The sequence below is a fragment of the Astyanax mexicanus genome, chromosome 13 (assembly GCF_023375975.1).
Source record: "Astyanax mexicanus isolate ESR-SI-001 chromosome 13, AstMex3_surface, whole genome shotgun sequence".
In the NCBI taxonomy this organism is placed as follows: Eukaryota; Metazoa; Chordata; class Actinopteri; order Characiformes; family Acestrorhamphidae; genus Astyanax; species Astyanax mexicanus.
Genome location: NC_064420.1, coordinates 16,968,278 through 16,985,958, shown reverse-complemented (window position 1 = coordinate 16,985,958; position 17,681 = coordinate 16,968,278). Strand labels below are relative to the sequence as shown.

Genomic DNA, 17,681 nt, shown 5'->3' with positions numbered 1-17,681 from the left:
TGAACTTGTTTTCTTCGCATTATTTGAGGTGTGAAAGCTCTGCATCTTTTTTGTTATTTCAGCCATTTCTCATTTTCTGCAATAAATGCTCTAAATGACAATATTTGGGGGGAATTTTGGAGAAATGTTGTTTGTAGTTTATAGAACAAAATATCAATGTTCATTTTACTCAAACATAAACCTATTAATAGCAAATTCAGAGAAACTGATTCAGAAACTGAAGTTGTCTCTTATTTGTTTCCAAAGCTGTTTTAACATGTTTCAGTGTCCAAAATGCCTGTTTCTACTCTGCAAGTAATGGTGGTGGTAAATTACTCAGCTATGGTTAGCAACCTTATTAAAGCTCAGTGATTACGTGTTTAGCAGAAAAATAGCCAGCTCGACTGTTTCAATAGCTGCAGTACATGCAGTTTCGTACATTCTGTTGTCTATACCTGGCATCCCTTAGCGTGGAAATGGGAATGGGGGAATGAGACACACTGATTTCCATGATGTAACTCTGTGCACACTTCAAATAAGAAAATACTGTCTGAAGCTCTGCTGACAAGAGCAACCTGTGCCTAAACTTCACATATTGTCTTAATAACTGATGATACATTCTGATTATGTTATGAGTTACAACAGAAAATATACTCCTTAATAAGTGTGGTAGCTGAAGGTGGCAGTTATGCGTATCCTACAGTACACGTACCCAATGGTTTTACCAGTGAAACTAATCCAGACGCCTGGTAAATAGGAGTGTATATATGTTGAGTGTGTATATCAGTGTATGTATTTGTGTTTCTGAAGTGGTGTATGGGTATTCTGTTTGGTGTTTTGCTCTGTGAGTGTGTGTGTTTGTGTGTGTGTATCAGAGGGGTGTGTTTTTCTGGCTCTGGCTTCTTGCCCGCTCTAAGCTGTTTTTCGTAACCGTGTTGATTATGTCTAAAAGCTTTATTTTCCTCAAGCTTAACAAACACAAACCACTCAGTGCTGTGAAGACTTGCTGGACTGCAGTGTATTTGTATGTTTAGCGCTCTGGACGGTCCGTTCTTACCCTAAGACCAGTTTTATAACTGTCCATAGTCTGGTAATCAGAGTAACATAAAGAAATGAGATTTCTCCGAGCGTTATTTATGATTGCCTGAATGTATCTGTAACAGGATCACTAGAAATAATCAGAGGTGAAAAAAGTACTGAAAAATTGTAATTAAGTAAAAGTACCTTTACTTTGCTAAAATTCTACTCAGGTAAAAGTACCCACCTAAAAATCTACTTGAGTAAAAGTAAAAAAGTACTCAATTTAAAAATGTACTTAGAGTAAACGTTACATATTTACTTTTATTTATTTGATGTAAAAAAACACATAAATTACATAATTATTATATTAAATAATTTGGACCTTTCAGGCAGTATTTGTTCAAACCACCCCATAAAATATTTTCAAGAACAAGTGGCATAGGTTTCTAAGATCAATTTTTTGTCTCCACTGGTAAAAAGTTAAAAAGTCATGGTCATATAGGTGACTATAAACCCAATTTTTAGAATTTTACAGTTCATGTTTTTTAACATCCAAGCAGATTGTTTAATGTTCCCATTAAAAACTTAAGGAATTATCATTAAAAACATGAAATTATACAAAAAAATGTTGGTCTGCGCATGTGCAGTGCCATAAAGAACCACATATCAATGGGTAGCATAACTCGACAGAACACTGTAACAAACACTGCATGGAGAATTTCAGCTGCGCTTCCTTGGAGAACAAAACTCAATTTTTTTTTTAATCAGACAATTTGTTTGTTTTTTTTTCCAGCATTTCATTTGTTACTCAGTAAGGGGGAGTTTTCCAAAATAGCAATGTAAATTACTTGTGTCAAAATGAACTTAAGTAAAAGTAAAATTACCTAATTTAAATTTACAAAATACTCAGAAAATCTACTCAATTACAGTAATGTGAGTAAATGTAATTTGTTACTTTCTACCTCTGAAAATAATGAATATCAGATTAAACTCCTATGTAAACAAAAGAGGTTCAGAGCATCAGGGTCACACTGAAGTTTATTTTCGATACTTTGCATGAAACACACATAAATGCGGCAAAAGCGCAGTGTGCACAGCGAGGTGCCCTGAAGCACACAAACTCTCGTGCTGTCTCTTATTCTCTTCGGCTCGCTAGCACTGTCTCTGGCTCTGTCTTGCGCTTTCTGTCTCTCCCTCTCTTACTTCGTTTCGCCCACTTTTGTGCTGTCTCTCACTATCTCTTACTTTCTTGCTCACTCACAAAAACTGCAATTCTTAAAAAAAAAAGAATTTTATATCGAAATCAAAAAAGCGCTGGATGTTAATCTAGACAGATTTCTCCTCTAAAAACTTGGGTGAATAAAGCATTTCCCTTTATTAATGGAATAAGCTTATCTTTCCAATATTATTTTCAACAGTGTGGTTAGCAGCAGCGCTAGTCATGGTTAGCAGCAGTTCTCTCACCTCTGTATGGCAAGTGGGCTGCTTGTTAGCGGCTAATGCTAATACTGCTCCAGCCTCTGTGCTGAAAAAACTTCCCTGAAACTCCTTTATAAGCTGTACTTCAGCAAAGTGGCTTTACTGCCCCTTACAACCTGACTGATAGAATTCATTCATAAGATAAACTGGATTATAGGATACACACTGACATTTTTTAGGAAAAATGTACAGGATTTTCAAGTGTGCCTTATAGTGAAAAACACAGTATTTAAAACTGTGTGGTACTGGAAATCCCCAGAAAGAGAGCAAATACAAGAGTGTGCATATACAAACACACCTTATTTAAACAAATTTATCTACCTTCACTATAAACTGCTGGATCAGCAGGAATCACTTTCAGGAGTGAGTCTCATGCCTGAAGGCTGAAAGCTGAAGGGTTGCTCAGACGATTGTCTGTCTTAATCTGTGTTTAGATAGTGATAGATAGCTCTTGGTCTGGGAGATTCATAAAGCCTTAATAAAGACTGTCAGCATAAAAATTGTCTCCTCAAACATGGATTACCAAATTTACAGCATCGAAACTCCAGCGCTGCAGATCAGCTGTGAGAGGAGTACTGTTTGGATTATAACTGGAATTGCATCCAGTACTGGGCCACCAAAAATATTTGAGAGAAAATGTGAATAGCTCTATTTCAGTAATGTTTGTTTTTTTTACTTATTATATATTTATTATATATACCATTAAGTTAAATACTTATTTAACTTAATTATATATATATATATATACACAAAGACCATCAAAATGTTATGATTAAACTGGCTCTCATCAGGATCATCCCAGGAATGAGGATGAAGTTCATCAGAATGAAGTTCATCAGAAACCACAAGTTAACAGCACCCCAGATAAGAGCACTTAAATGCTTCTTCACAGAGTATTTTGGTTTGTTTAACACTTTTAAGTTACTACATGGTTCCTTATTTGTTCCTTCATAGTCTGGATGACTTCAGTACTCATTTACAATAAAGGAAAAAAATAAAACATTGGCTATGACTGGTACTGTCTGTGCTTGTACACACGGACAAGTGTTTATCCTTAAATATGAGAAGTACTGCAATAAAAGGCAGCAATTACATTGTGCACAAACTGTTAATATTAACCACAGTCAGAAGAACACTGAGCTATACAGCCTGTAAACTGTGTGATGGGGGTTGGGGTTTTCACTCTAGAAGAAGAATGAGTTCCAGATTGAGAATCGGGGGGTAGGGGGGAGGGTTCACTGACCCCTAAACATCATGACATATCACAGTTCATAAAGCATCACAGAGTATCACAGTTCATAAGGGAGGAAGGATATCTGTCCTGGGACAGCTCCACTTCGCTGGAGCTTTACTCTACAGCAGTGTCAGATGGAGCTAAGGACTGCACACTACAGGACTTTTATAGTGGTATCTGATTATAATCAAACTGGGTACACATCTCGCTTTAACTAGGAGACACAGGGTTAACATGAAGCACTATAGCTGACTACAATCATCATTAGCACCACTATTTGTGTTGATAACGCAAAACTAAAGAAACATTCTTGACACAACAAGTAGATACATAGCGCTGTCTGTTTACTAGGGGTGTCACGATCTCGATATTTTATCGAAATCGAATCGAAATGAGGTCACGATCTCGAGTATCGAAGTCAAAAAGAGGATCGACGATCCCTCCCGCGCGCGCTACGCAAATAGCGCAGCGCGCTACGCAAATGGCGCGGCACCAACACAGCGCATCCTATTCATTTAAATAGAGATAGCCACTGCATGAGCGCAGTCGGCGGGAGTGTGATCACTGTTTTTATCTGTCCAACGGGGGAGGGGGGGGCGGGGGTTGGGCGCGCAGGTTTTGTATCTGTATCTAACGGAGGGGTGGGTGCGCGCAGGTGAGAGCGTGTGAACTCGCTGAAATGCGTGTCAGTGTGACTTGAGAACACTGACTATAGATCACAGTGAGGTGGATTAAAAATCTTAAACTTATAATTGACTACACCTGTTGCTTTCCATTGAATTAAAAAACATCTTTCTCTCAGATAAAGTAAACACAAGCGTGTTTCTGACTAAAATAAAAGCTTTTCAGGAGAGATATAAGTTATGTGTAAATATTTATAAGACAATACCCACATCACTTATCTAACCAGCCTGTACTGATTTCTGCCCCCCAATAATGCTTTCAATAACCTCTTGTAACCCCTGGAAGCCAGGGGTTACACTCTAATAGCCTTTAATAGTCTTCAGTAGCCTTTAAAAGACTTACCTGGCGGCCGTGGTGTGTCCACTAAACTCCGTAGTTATAAACATCCTGAGGTTAGCAGCGCGCTAACTGACCTGTTTATAATGTAATCCGAGCAGTGCCTCCGTGTCGGCTGTTCTAACCTGCTGCTGTTAGCTGCTTGGGCTGAAAGATGAACTGTAGTGAGCTGTATTATCCGGTTAGTGGGGTTAAAACCTTTATTTGTTTACAGAAACAGTAAAAACGGACTGGCTGAGCTCTGTAGCCCGTGGCTGGGCTGTACTGTAGTAGTGACTGAGTGAAGAGAGCCGGGCTTGTGCTGCTGCTGCTAGTGGTTGGATGAAGAACTGCAGCTTCATGTAATGAGCAGTTTCACCAGCCATCCACACACAGCTCTGATAAACTGCTTGTTTTAATAGTGCACACTGTTGCTACCAAAAAAAGTCACTAGATGGCATTACCATATATATCTTAATAAATAATAATAATAATATTTATAATATTTATAATAATAATAATAATAATAATAATAAATATATTATTTAAATTTTATGAGGCATAAAATAATAACAAGAAAAAAAAACAAGAAAATCGAGAATCGAATCGAATCGTGACCCTCAAATCGAAAATGAAATCGAATCGAGGATTTAGAGAATCGTGACACCCCTACTGTTTACATTTGCTTTTTTAAGATTTATTTTAAATTTTCTACTCAATTTTTCTGGTCATCCCACCCATTCAGCTGCAACTCAGCTGTATATCCCTCATCACAAGTGATGCCACAAAACAAGGAGGGTGAAGACCAGCACACGCCTCCTCTGATACATGCCTCCTCCAACACTCTGCCTCTTTTCAAACTGCTGATGATGTAGCATTGACGAGTAGCATCACAGAGCACTCGGAGGAAAGCGCAATGACTCGGTTCTGATACATCAGCTCACGTCGCTTGGCTTTTTCATTGGATATTAATGAATGGAGTCAGGTTATAGGGAAGCTACTCACTTTCTATCTTCGCCATTATATAAAAAAGACTACAAAATGGAAGAGGGAGCCCATGAGTGTCCAAAATAAATAGGGGTTATATAAGGCTAAAAATAAAACTCATTTTTGAAAGCAGAATCATGTATTTTGCTAAAAGAGCAAAATAAATGTACCTATACATTACCTATATACAACACACAGGTATTAGGCAGTAAAGATTTCTTGTTACAGCAAGCTGACTAATTGATGAGCTAATGCTAGATACATCTCAAACAGTTTCAAAATATATAAATTATGTCTATGGTTATGAAACATTTAAGGTTGTTCATTGTTGAGAAAATGTATATGTTTTTTTTTTTACGAAAACTATATAATATTTATAAATTAACCCTCTCAAGAAGAGAGTGATAAAAACATAAAAATACTGTACATATGAGGAAACATGCAAAGAGGATTGTATTTGCATGTGGTAACTGTTCTCGATAGCATGGTGGTGTTGATTGTTGGAAGTTGACTTTAATTCCAAAGACTCCTGCCTTTTCAGTCAGAGCATTTCTCAATCTTCCTCCATTCAGAATTTATATGTAACACAGTCTTACTTTCACCTGACACACCCACCAGGCACTTACAGCTACATACCACGCTTTTATCACATCTAAACAGTGGAAAGTAGGTAGGTTAACTGGGTATTTATCATTGCTAACAACACACGTTAAATAATAATGATATATATACCTCTGGAAAAAAATAATAGACCACTTAAAAATGATGAGTTTCTTTGATTTTACCAAAACCAGAGGTTGAAAACCTTTGAAATATAATCAAGAGGAAGATGGATGATCACAAGCCATCAAACCAAGCTGAACTGCTTGAATATCTGCACCAGTATCAATATCTGCAACAATTTCGATACACAGCAAATTCAAATTTAATTCAGAAATACTTACAACCAAGCTGAGATGTTTACAATAAATACAAAAAATCTGATTTACTATGCATTCTTTATTCCAGCGCAACGTTGGTTTTATCTCCCCCTTATGTTCTGTGAAGCAGCATTAATGCAGAAAAGTATATTAAAATCTTAGAGCACCATATACTTGCATTAAGGCCACAGCTTTTTACAGGGACGTCCATTGATTTTCAACAAGACAATGCAAAATCACATTCTGCACACAGTACAAAGACATTACTGTAAAAGAAGAGGGGCAGGGCAGGATTAAAAATCTCCACAAATTCTTTCTCCCTCACTCCTGTTTTACTCTGTTTACTTTAGATCAGATAAAGACAATAGACCTGCTGTCCTCAGAGCCGTCAGACGCGGCACAGCGAGCCGTCACCGTTCCTCCCTCCCCAGGCATGTCTGAACATGCCAACAGAGAGCTAATACATGCCAGCGGTTACAGGAGCAACATGATCACCAGCGCTTATCTTCTGACCACACAGGGGCGAGCGCTAGTACAGTGCTGAATTCCCTGCATTTGTGTGAAGACACTTCACCATCCAAATATACATGTAATAAATCACAGTTATACTGCAGGGGAGTCTCTGCAGGTTCACTGGCTGTTTCAAAATGCTTGGAAAAGTCTAAAAACTCACTCTTAATGTTTGTTTGAACGTGGTAAGAAATGAGCTTGAATCAAAACCACCCATTGGAGATGATGGCTTCACTTCCAAGAACCGGCCAAAATTACTCTATTTAAAGTAACAGATACTGTAATATTGCATCAGTGGTGTGCAACAAGCTTGTATGTAGAAAATAGCATTTTTAGAGGAGCAGGCTAAAAAAAATTAATTGTTTTTTCCGGCTTTTTAATGTATGCCATGAAACAAACTAACAAATAGCAAATATAATGCAGAAAAAACGTTCGTTATTTGGCTAAATGTTTCATTTTGTTCAGACTTGGGTCAATATTTTCATTTCAGTGCATCTCACAAAATGTAAAAAGTAATTTTGTGTCAAAATGTGAAAAAAAAACAGCAGCTTACATTAAGATTATACATTCACCACTCTTGCTAACAGCATATAACGCTACCATTATATTCACAGAATACTAGGGATACACCAAAATGAAAACTTCTGGTTGATATCCGATGGTCAATATGGTAAAAATATTATGTCACAATATTTAAAGAGATTTTCATGATACACAACATTTATTACTATATTTTTACATACAGACAAAATGCATTAGAAGTGACAGATTCGTAAAAACGCTAAATAAATACTACAGTTTAAATACACTTCCAATCAAATCCACTCAATCCAATCAAACAGCAACAATGTAATAATAATTAAAATCTTTGTTATTTAAAGCTGAAGTCTTTAAGTTTTGGTGAGAATGGTAATTACACCGAGCATGCGGAAGAATCAATTTAAACTGTGTGGGTGTGATGCGGTCTCCTTTAAGAGTGGATGAATCCGATTCCAGTTTATGTGCAGTCAGAGAGAGAGATTGAGCGTGCTCATTCAGAAACTTCACTGTAACTACACACTTTGTTTTTACTATGAGTGAATGACCTACTAAGGTCTGAGTTTCCTCTTCTGAAGTCTCCATTGCTCCACCAGCCAATCACGTTCAGTAAAATTGAGCCGGATCCTTTTTTAGAGGCTGTAGAATGAATATATTGGGCTTAGCAGGGATGTTCGTTGCAGCACACTGGTACCATTAAACACAGTATTTAATCCCTTCTACACTCAGAAAAGCTTCTGCTTTCTGTTTAGAAACAAAATAATACGGACTGCCACTTTAATTTGTTTTTTGTTTTTTACAAAGTATATGATAAAAAGTAATAAAATTACGTTTGATGTTGATTGATATTAAATATACAAGTAATTGTAAAAAAATCTATTTTCATTATTTTAATTTTTATGTGAGAACAGGTATTTTAATCTGGTCTCAGTCTTGTCTAGATCACTCGGACTAGGCTCTTGTGGTCTTGATTACGACACTATCAGAGTGAACCTGCTATTCAGCCAACCTGGTTAATAAGTAATCTGCCCTCCAGTGCACAACCACACACACACAACTACACCCACACACACACACACACATGCTCCCTGCCTGCCAGCACTTTTCCTGCCACCTGGCTGCGCCCGCGCTGGCACTAATCTCCTTAACAATCGTCAAAATAAACGGCAGCAATAACAAACAGATAAAGCCGTGATGTTTAGACACGGCTGGAGCTATTTTCTTCTCCTTCACCACATAAACACTGTTACATCATCAGTGTCTTATTCAGAGCTGCATCTGTCCTATCTGTCCCAATAATAACGGCTCCTGCTGGAGGCAGAGAGAGGGCACAGAGCTTTCACTCCGATTAAACCAGAAGAAAAGTGAGAGAAAAACAGAGCGAAGAGGGAAGAATGACACAGCTCCATCTGATCACACAAAATACAGTACAGCTGGGTGGAGAAGCGTCACAAACACTGCTGCTGCCCCGCCTCCTTCCTCCCACACACACACACACACATAAAACAAGGCCGCACACTCTCAACTCTGTTTTACAGCAGCTTACATTAGATTACACATTCACCAGACCTGCTCACAGCATATAATACTCCAGCCACTGTAAACAGAACACTAGGGATGAACCAATATTAAAGTTTCTGGTATAATATATACAATAGGCGATATGGTAAAAATATTACCGGTATATTACAATATTTAAAAACATTTTCATGATACACAACATTATCAATGCTAATTGCACCCCACAACTGTAGGGGGAGACCAAGAGCAAAAATGTCCTAATTCTAAACCAAATCACATTACATGTAAGAGACAATAGAGTTAAGATTCTTGCCAAAAAAAAGGGCTGTTGATGCTTTAATGTAGTGTGTTTGCTCAGCTTTGGAACTGATCCCTTGTCTGCCAAAGGAAGTGTGGTGCTGTTATCCACTACACTACACCATCCTGCTGCTTTTAACTACAACGGAATGCTACAGACTAAGAGAAAAGAAAGCTTATTGTCTGTGTGTATGTGTCTTAAAGGCTGGGGATTTGTATGACATTATAACAGCTGGGGATATATATGACATTATAACAGCCAATATAAGCATGTATCTCTGCACCATAAAACAGATCATGCACCAGACAGGCTATTTTTAATTATCTGCAGTTACACCTTAATGTGAAGTAAAGTGATAGATTTTAGAGGCATTAAATACTTAAATTTGTAGCTGTAATTTGCAATAACTTTGTTGGATTTAGAAAAATGTAGAAATTCTAAACTAGGATTCTAAACTAGTTTAAGCTTCTCTAGGGTTTTCGAGCACTTGGCTTGGCTGCACTAATTTTAACTAAAATAAGAAGTAGCTAGGGGTGTGTTTAAAAAAAAAAATTGTGGGTAATTTCTGTAAAAAATCTAAGTAATTTGCTTCTGTATTTCCACTCAATGTTGCCTGTGTTCATCAAACTAGTACATTTTACACTGTTTTAAGTTGTTTTCCAGTGTTGTTTTTGCCTGTACCTGACTTAAAATAAGACCTGACCGGCTAAATCCACTGTTAGCTTAGCGGGTTATCCAAATCACCCGCAAGCTAATCCCCCTTTAGCCAGGTATATTAGCCTTACATGCGGCCGGTGCGTAAAACTGCATGTATTGCATAGGATTTTGTGTGTATAAATTGTATGTATGACTGTGCCCATTTATAAATTGTCACTCTGTCCTGGGTAAATGCTGTTAAGATCGATGCAGTCCTCCAGGTGGACGGTCGTTTCTGGTTGAGAGTGTGCTGTGCAATATTGGCTGCCGCCTTTCACTGGTGCGTGGATGAGTGATAATGTGTGTAAAACCTGTAAACTGTAAGGCGTCCCTGGGTTTCTAGAAAGGCACTATATAGGTGTTACTTCATTCATTCATTCATGCAGATGGAGATGAAGTGTATGATGGCAAACATTCACAAACACACACAGACACACATTTGGAAAAGTTTGCCAGTCGGTGAAGTTGGATGGAAAGCATGTCTGATCAAGTCCAACATCATACCACTCGCTAAACTACACCTCACCTCATGATGTCTTTAAAAGCTTGGCATGGAAATGAATGAGCGTGGGTGGAGCTAAAGGTAATAATGACATATGAAGGATTTTCCCTGCAGGCCTGGACACCAACCAACTACAGCACAGTTTACCTGAGATTACCGATTACCATTAACCCATACAGACGCTGCTGTGATACACTATATATAATACTGTATATATAGTACTCTGTGAGTCATACACTACTCTGTAAATGATCTGACTCACAGCTCATAAAACCACGGACAGTATTGCACAACATCAGCTGTGTCCCATAAACTGAACTAAGGGGAATTTAGCCCATTTCTGCAGATCTGCTGCTTCGGATTTACTACCAATAATAATCGTTTAAAAGCCTTTTTTCAGTGTATCTTACTACACAATGTCTATTCCATATGATACAATAATTTGTGTGGGAATATGACTACGTGTTAGTGGTAATGTTGTGTTGGATACCATCACAGTACATTGTTTATATTTGTTATGGGCAATTATTTTTTTGCACCTAACTTGTGCAACACTGGAAATATTATTATTTGCATAATTATTCCAATATATAATTATCCAAATCCTGCTTTGCAATCATTTAAATGTGTATTTCAAATGTCTCCTATACTGAGCACAGTAATTTACATCCAAACCATCCTGTCCTTAAATGAAATTAAATGGTACAATCTCTGCACACGCTCTCTAATAAAATGGGCTGTTGATCAGAGTTCTTTAAGTGCTGATGTTATTCACAATATATCATATATAAGGCCCACTTAAAATCCTTTAATTTTCAGAAAAAATCATCAGTGTGCCTTATAATTCGGTGCACCTTATTTATGAATTTTACAAGTCAGGTTGTAAGGAGCAGTAAAGTCACTCCACTGAAGTACAGCATTATACACGAGTTTCAGTTTAGTTCTCCAGCACCAAGGCTGGAGCAGCATTAGCATTAGCCGCTAACCATTTCACTGTTCAGAGGTGAGTATATCTGACTGTAGTCTGTGGGACAAACCACTAGCTATTATCACCCTGGCTTACTGGAACACGCAGGGTTCCTCAGTGTAGTGCTGTTGGGCGGGATTTACTACTGCTAACCGCGGCTAGCGGGTATGCTAATGCAGCTGCACTCAGCCTTAGTAAAAATCTGGAAATCTACACTTAATGTAGGTAAACAAAAGCGCTTTACTCCCCCAAACAAAAACAGTTTTCAGGAGATAAATCTGTGTAGGTTAACATTCAGCACATTTTTAAGAATTAGAAGGAAAAGGACCTTAACTCCAACTGTTCCTTACTAGTGTTGCATAAAGCGCCTAATAATCCGGTGCGTCTTATGTATAAAAAATAGACCAGAACATAGACCAATCATTGATTGTGCCCCTAATAATCCAGTGCGCCTTATAGTGTATTGTGAAAAATGTATTGTGTTTCACGATAACACAACTGATCACAATTTGGGATGCAATATTACTTAGCACTAAACATATTGCAAAAAATATTTAAAAAGCACATTCTGTGTTTGATCAAAAAGATATTGTTCATATTGAACAATGACGATTTTTTTTTAAACTCATATTGCAACGTTTTCTCTAATGTTATGATTTTTTTCAGCAGTGGCATCTGGATAACTTTACTTTGAAAAGCAAAAAAAATGCATGAGGGCTATGCAATTCATTTTATGGTAAAAATTTAAGGGGCAAATTAAACAAAAAATGAAAACAATTGTCTTCAGCCAAATGTTTCATTCTTAACATTTCATTTTACCACCCTTTATGCATCCATACATTCAGACCACCACTGGTACATTCATAAATCAGTACCACCCTGTAAACATCCATACATCCGAACCACCAGCCATACCTTTGCACCACCATCCATACATCTGTACATTATTGAGCGCATACCATACAGCTCATAAAGTTCTACACGACTGCATCCACTGCTGGGTACTCCATATCCCACTATATACACCAGTGCATCACACTGGAATAGCTCACTCCCAACAACAATCTGCAGCAGCTTCTCAGGGCTTACCTGTTGCGTGGGACGGGGATATGCGAGGATGAACTGAGGTCCTCAGTGGAAGGGTCTGTAACTCGCTGTGGCAGAACACACCTCGTCTCCTGGGGCCGCCTCACTGGAGTCACCGCCTCCACGTGCATGTGGTCCTCCGGCCTCTGTCCATTTAAAACCAGGAGGTGTGTCGGGCTGCCTCGTTTTAGGACGCCAGGGCCCATCTCTCGCTCATCCCCCTCACCTGAACAGCCCACCTAAAGAAGAAAAAAGAGCTTGATGATAAAGCATCCATTATCACAGTTTACCACAGTGTCATACACACAGAGCCAGAGCAGCCTGCTGGTGTCTACTGAGACTGTGCTGCACACAGGAGACTATCCTGGACTAAAATCAACACTCAGAGTGGTTCACCTACATCCTGACATGGAGGCGTGGCCCAGCTTAGCTCAGCTCTACCACTGATCTACACTTACTGTAAAATGATAAGTTTATTAAAAGTAAAAGGATACGTTTATTAGGGAAACTAGTATCCTGTTGGGTGCCTCTAACCTGGATAGAAGCTATACTGTAGCTGGAGATATACCATATTTTGCACTATAAGGCGCACTTAAAATTGACAAATATGTAAGAATTTTACCGTCTGGTTGTGACAAGTACAGCGTTATACAGGATTATTAACATTACCTGCTAAGCGCTAGCCATTTGGCCATTCAGAGTTGAGTATTATTGGCCTGTAGTCTGCTTTTAACCACGGCTAGCACTGCTGGAGCAGCATTAGCATTACCCAATAACTTTGCTAGCCATTTGGTCGCTCAGTGGTGAGTATTTTCGACCTGTAGTCTGCTGCTAACCCCTGTATTAAAACAAGCTAATATCATCCTGGTTTACCGGAACACTCAGGGTTCCTCAGTGTAGTTCTGTCGAGTGGCAGACACTATCATTAGATCCTGCTGAGGGCTAGCTGACTGACTGGCTAGATGGTGGGCAATTTGTAGAGACTGCCATCCTTCTTCTCTCAGTCCAGTGATGCTCTTTCTCTTGAAGTCTGTCAGTTGGGCAAAAAATCTTCAAGTGATTGGCCACTATGTCTGAAAGATTGTTGTTTCGAATCCTGTTCATGCAACTTGCCATCAGCTGCCAGAGCCATAAGAGAGCACAACTAGTTTTGCTCTCTCTGGGTGGATAGTTAGCACTCTTTCCCCTCATTACTTCTAGGGTGATATCAAGTCTTCAAATGCTTCAAAGTGGCATGTCAGGCTGTCAAAAATCTCTCACCAAAAGGTACGCTAACAAAAGGTAGAATCTGAGAGGCTTTTCATAGGGCAACGCAAGGAAACATCAGATGCTCTTTTGTGGCAAAACATGTTGTCTATTTAGACCAAAGCAGTAATCATTTACATATCTACATGAGATATAACTGCATGTCAGGTTTTGCAGCACTTCAGAGTGCAACATTTTTGTCAGTGAGTGTATATAAATCTTTTAATGTTTGTTAAAGGAAAAATCCACTGTGAAATGTAAAAGTTGGGGTGTAGTAAAACACGATAACGAGTACAAACTTTTGTCTGTTCATCCTTAGCAATCCGAATACAGCACTTTTAGCTAATGCTCCAAACAGGTTCCGAACAATGCTAGAGAAAATGGCATATCATCATTATTTTTACACTATTAACAAGCTCAATGTAGCTCCACACTTCATTAGTAGAAATCGATAAGTCACATAAATACTCGCATTTGGTTTGGACTGGAGTTACTGCAACAGGAGTTGGCAAAAAGGACGCCAGAATATGAGAATTAATTTTGCAAGCTGTACCCCTATCCTAACTATTTGTTTTTGCTCATCAGTCGCTCGTTAAGTCATGACTTAATTTCAAGATTGCAGGTTCTGGAGAACTGCAAACAGAAGTAAAAGATTAATTCCAATTTGACCGTTCACATTCATACCGCATTTCCATAGATCGGATACCTATCTGATTTAGGACCACATATGAAAGTGACTCAAATCTGATTTGAAAAAAATTGTATTTGGCATGTACACACTGCCATAAAAAAATCAGATCTGACTCAAGATTTGAGTCATTTCAGCCTGGTAATGTGAATGAAGCCTTAAATAACCCTAAATATCCTTGTGATACTCTTTGTGCACAATTAAATAGTTAAAATCAAAAACACTGTTAAATAGAGCAGAAATGTTTCTGTATTTGAGGATAATGTGAGAAGCTGAGGGCTGTGTGACACTCCTCCACTAAACCGGATTCACTGTAGAGAAAAGTTCAGTGTGAGGGGGCGTGGCGCTCGCGAATCCTCGCTTTAAGAAACAGCGGCTCGAGTTTGGCGAACTTTAGTAATCCGGATTGATTTAGATGTTATATCGCTCCTATAGCGCAGTGAGTCCCTGAGTCCCGGGTTTTAGACTAGACTAGACTGAGACCAGACAGTAGAGACTGCGCGCGCGCTCTTCCTGCACGGGCTCGCTCGCGCTGTCGGTGGGGGAGGGGAGCCGGTCCGGCCCACTTTCCCCCTAAACTTTACAGCGTGCAGAAAGTCGCCATCTTTAAATTAAAGCACAGCGCGAGAGTTTATTATAAAACATTATTAAAACCGCGAGGACAGCGGTTTACTGCGTGTCCGGCGCGTCGCGAGCTTCAGCACGCAGCTCGCGCCAGCGGCCGAGCGTCGAGCGATCTGCCCGCACGAGCCTGCTGCTGCTGCTGGAGCACGCACTTCACACACCTACTTGCACAGAACACACTTGCTGGTTTTGCTATACTTGCGAGGACCTTCCACTGACAAATAGGACCAACAGCACTGTAACGTAGCTAGCTAGACCTGTCACAATAGCACAGAATAACAATATTTTGTGGACGATATATTGTTCCAGAAATTATTGCAAAAAACAATAATATTGACATTTTAGACCTCTTTACTTCACTAATATCTTCATAACATGATAACCCAGAATATCAAAAGAGTGATGGACTTTTCATTATTAGGAATAATAGGACACTGCACTTAATAATAAATAATAAAATATTTATCTATCCTAAATAAATAAAATGTATGCTAATAAAATAAAAACAAAACAACATACCATGTTAACTAGGTTAACTAATATTAATTGGCTCTTGTTACTAGTTAATTAAATTAAATAATATGCAATATTGGGCCCAGCAACTATTATTGAGGTTATATTTTGACGCACGTGTTGTACTTTGAGTAAGTTAATACAACATAATAATTCCTGAGACAGGACTTATATACAGTTATAACTGTAGTTTAGCTAACCTAGCTGTTAGTTAATTAACACTACACCTACACACATAAACCTAGTGTTAAGCCTAAGCTCAGCAACAGAAAAGTACACAGTTTAACGCTTTTATAATTCTAGTACTCGTGTTATATGAGATACTGAGGACTGAAATCCGGTCCTTACAAATATAGAAAAACATGCCCAAACTTGCAAACGGCAAACAGCTACCTAGGTTAACTAACAGGCCAGAAGGTTTGTTACTTTGTTTTTCACTGAATAAAGATGAACAACAGATAAAACACGCAGTAAATAAGCATGAAAACAGCTTAATATAATAAACTGAGCTGTACTCACAGTTTTCTTCTTACTGTAGTGTTTCTCTCTCCCCGAGCTGATCTGGGTTCCGTTCAGACATGGTTCTCGGCTGGGTTCCTGAAGACAGCCCTTGTCCAGCAGTTTGGGGCTGAAGCCGTTCAGCGCAATAACCCCCTTCTTCCTCGCCGGTAACACCCCGTAGTCCACGGCCGCGACCCTCTCGCCCACCTCGCCGTTCCCCGCGTGCGCGCTGTTACCGGCGCAGCTGGCCCTCGCGCCGGTCAGACAGTGCTCGAGCACGCGCTTGGAAGTCATGTTGGACCGGGTCGCGCGGCGCTACAGACAGAAGACGGGCTCTGAGCGGGTTCCGGAGCCGGGCGGGGAAACGCGCATCTACTGAGACCGTTCTGACCGGATTCTGCGCGGCTCGGTGAAGCCCCTCGATCTCCGCCCCCCGCGCGCCGCCGGTAAAGCGAATAAATGATTGTTTTGCTTTTCTCTCCCCGAGAGCCACACCACGCCCACTCTCCGCCGCGCGTGCAGCCGGCCTAGCTCCCCGGCCCGCCCCTCATTCATTCCCATTGGTCGCCGGCAGACATAAACATTCTGTTTTGGCACGCGGCCACAGAAATCCGGCCGCTGATTGGCCGGTTTGGAAAATGTCAGGCTGTTTTTTTACGGGTTTGTGGGGGTGTGTCGCTGCCGTTTGCCGGCCGGTACCGAGTGAAGGAGGGTAAACAAGCCGCGCGGGCGGATTCACACTCAGCGCAGCGGCAGCGCGAGCGATCCGGATCCGAGAACTTCTACACTAAAGGCTATAATAATAATTTAACCGAGAGCGCGTGAAGAGACTCGCGAGACTGTATATTTCCTCCATATATTTTTCTCCATCTATATCTACACAGTATATTTACCAGCGTTATTTTACCATGTTAATTTAACACTAGTGCAAGGGCGTAGGAGCGGGCTTGATATTGGGGGGGACACATTTGCCAATATGAAGCCAAGCCCACCCAATTGTTTCCTAGAACAACATTTGTGGAAATTACTTTTAATTAAAAGTAAATTATTATTATAAGGTGATTTTACAACCTAAACATTACATACAACTAAAAATTATGCAAGCAATGTCTGAATTATGTACATATGACAACATTTTTCAGTTATCACCTAATATTTAAAATAATATAACAGATTATTATTATTGTTATTATTATTATTATTATTATTATTATTATTATTATTATTATTATTATGTATTGGCATGTCAATTCTGTTGTATATTTACATTTTCTCCTGCACTTTTATTTTTTTCTACTGAGAGCTCTTCTTAAGATGGTGTCCTTTTATGTAAAAGAATGTAACTTTACGTTTCATAGAGATTTTTATAAACATC

The 17,681-nt window shown here is 39.2% G+C and overlaps 1 protein-coding gene across 7 annotated transcripts in view; it reads right to left on the bottom strand.

Annotated features, from left to right (window-relative positions):
- The window catches only part of slc2a4rg (SLC2A4 regulator), a 118,668-nt gene extending 101,872 nt beyond the window's left edge, over nucleotides 1-16,796 (bottom strand). For 6 of the 7 annotated variants that reach the window (XR_007423966.1, XR_007423964.1, XR_007423965.1 and 3 more), the window contains exons 1-2: nucleotides 16,325-16,793; nucleotides 12,739-12,974 (exon numbers count right to left, since the gene is read on the bottom strand). Coding sequence is in view for 1 of the 7 variants with exons in the window: in XM_022663512.2 (XP_022519233.2) it covers nucleotides 12,739-12,974; nucleotides 16,325-16,600 (512 nt within the window). In the remaining 6 variants the exon portion in view is untranslated. Of the gene's footprint in view, nucleotides 1-12,738; nucleotides 12,975-16,324 lie in introns of all 7 variants that reach the window. The other variant, XR_007423967.1, reaches the window with a different exon arrangement.
- Nucleotides 16,797-17,681: the final 885 nt, after the last annotated feature.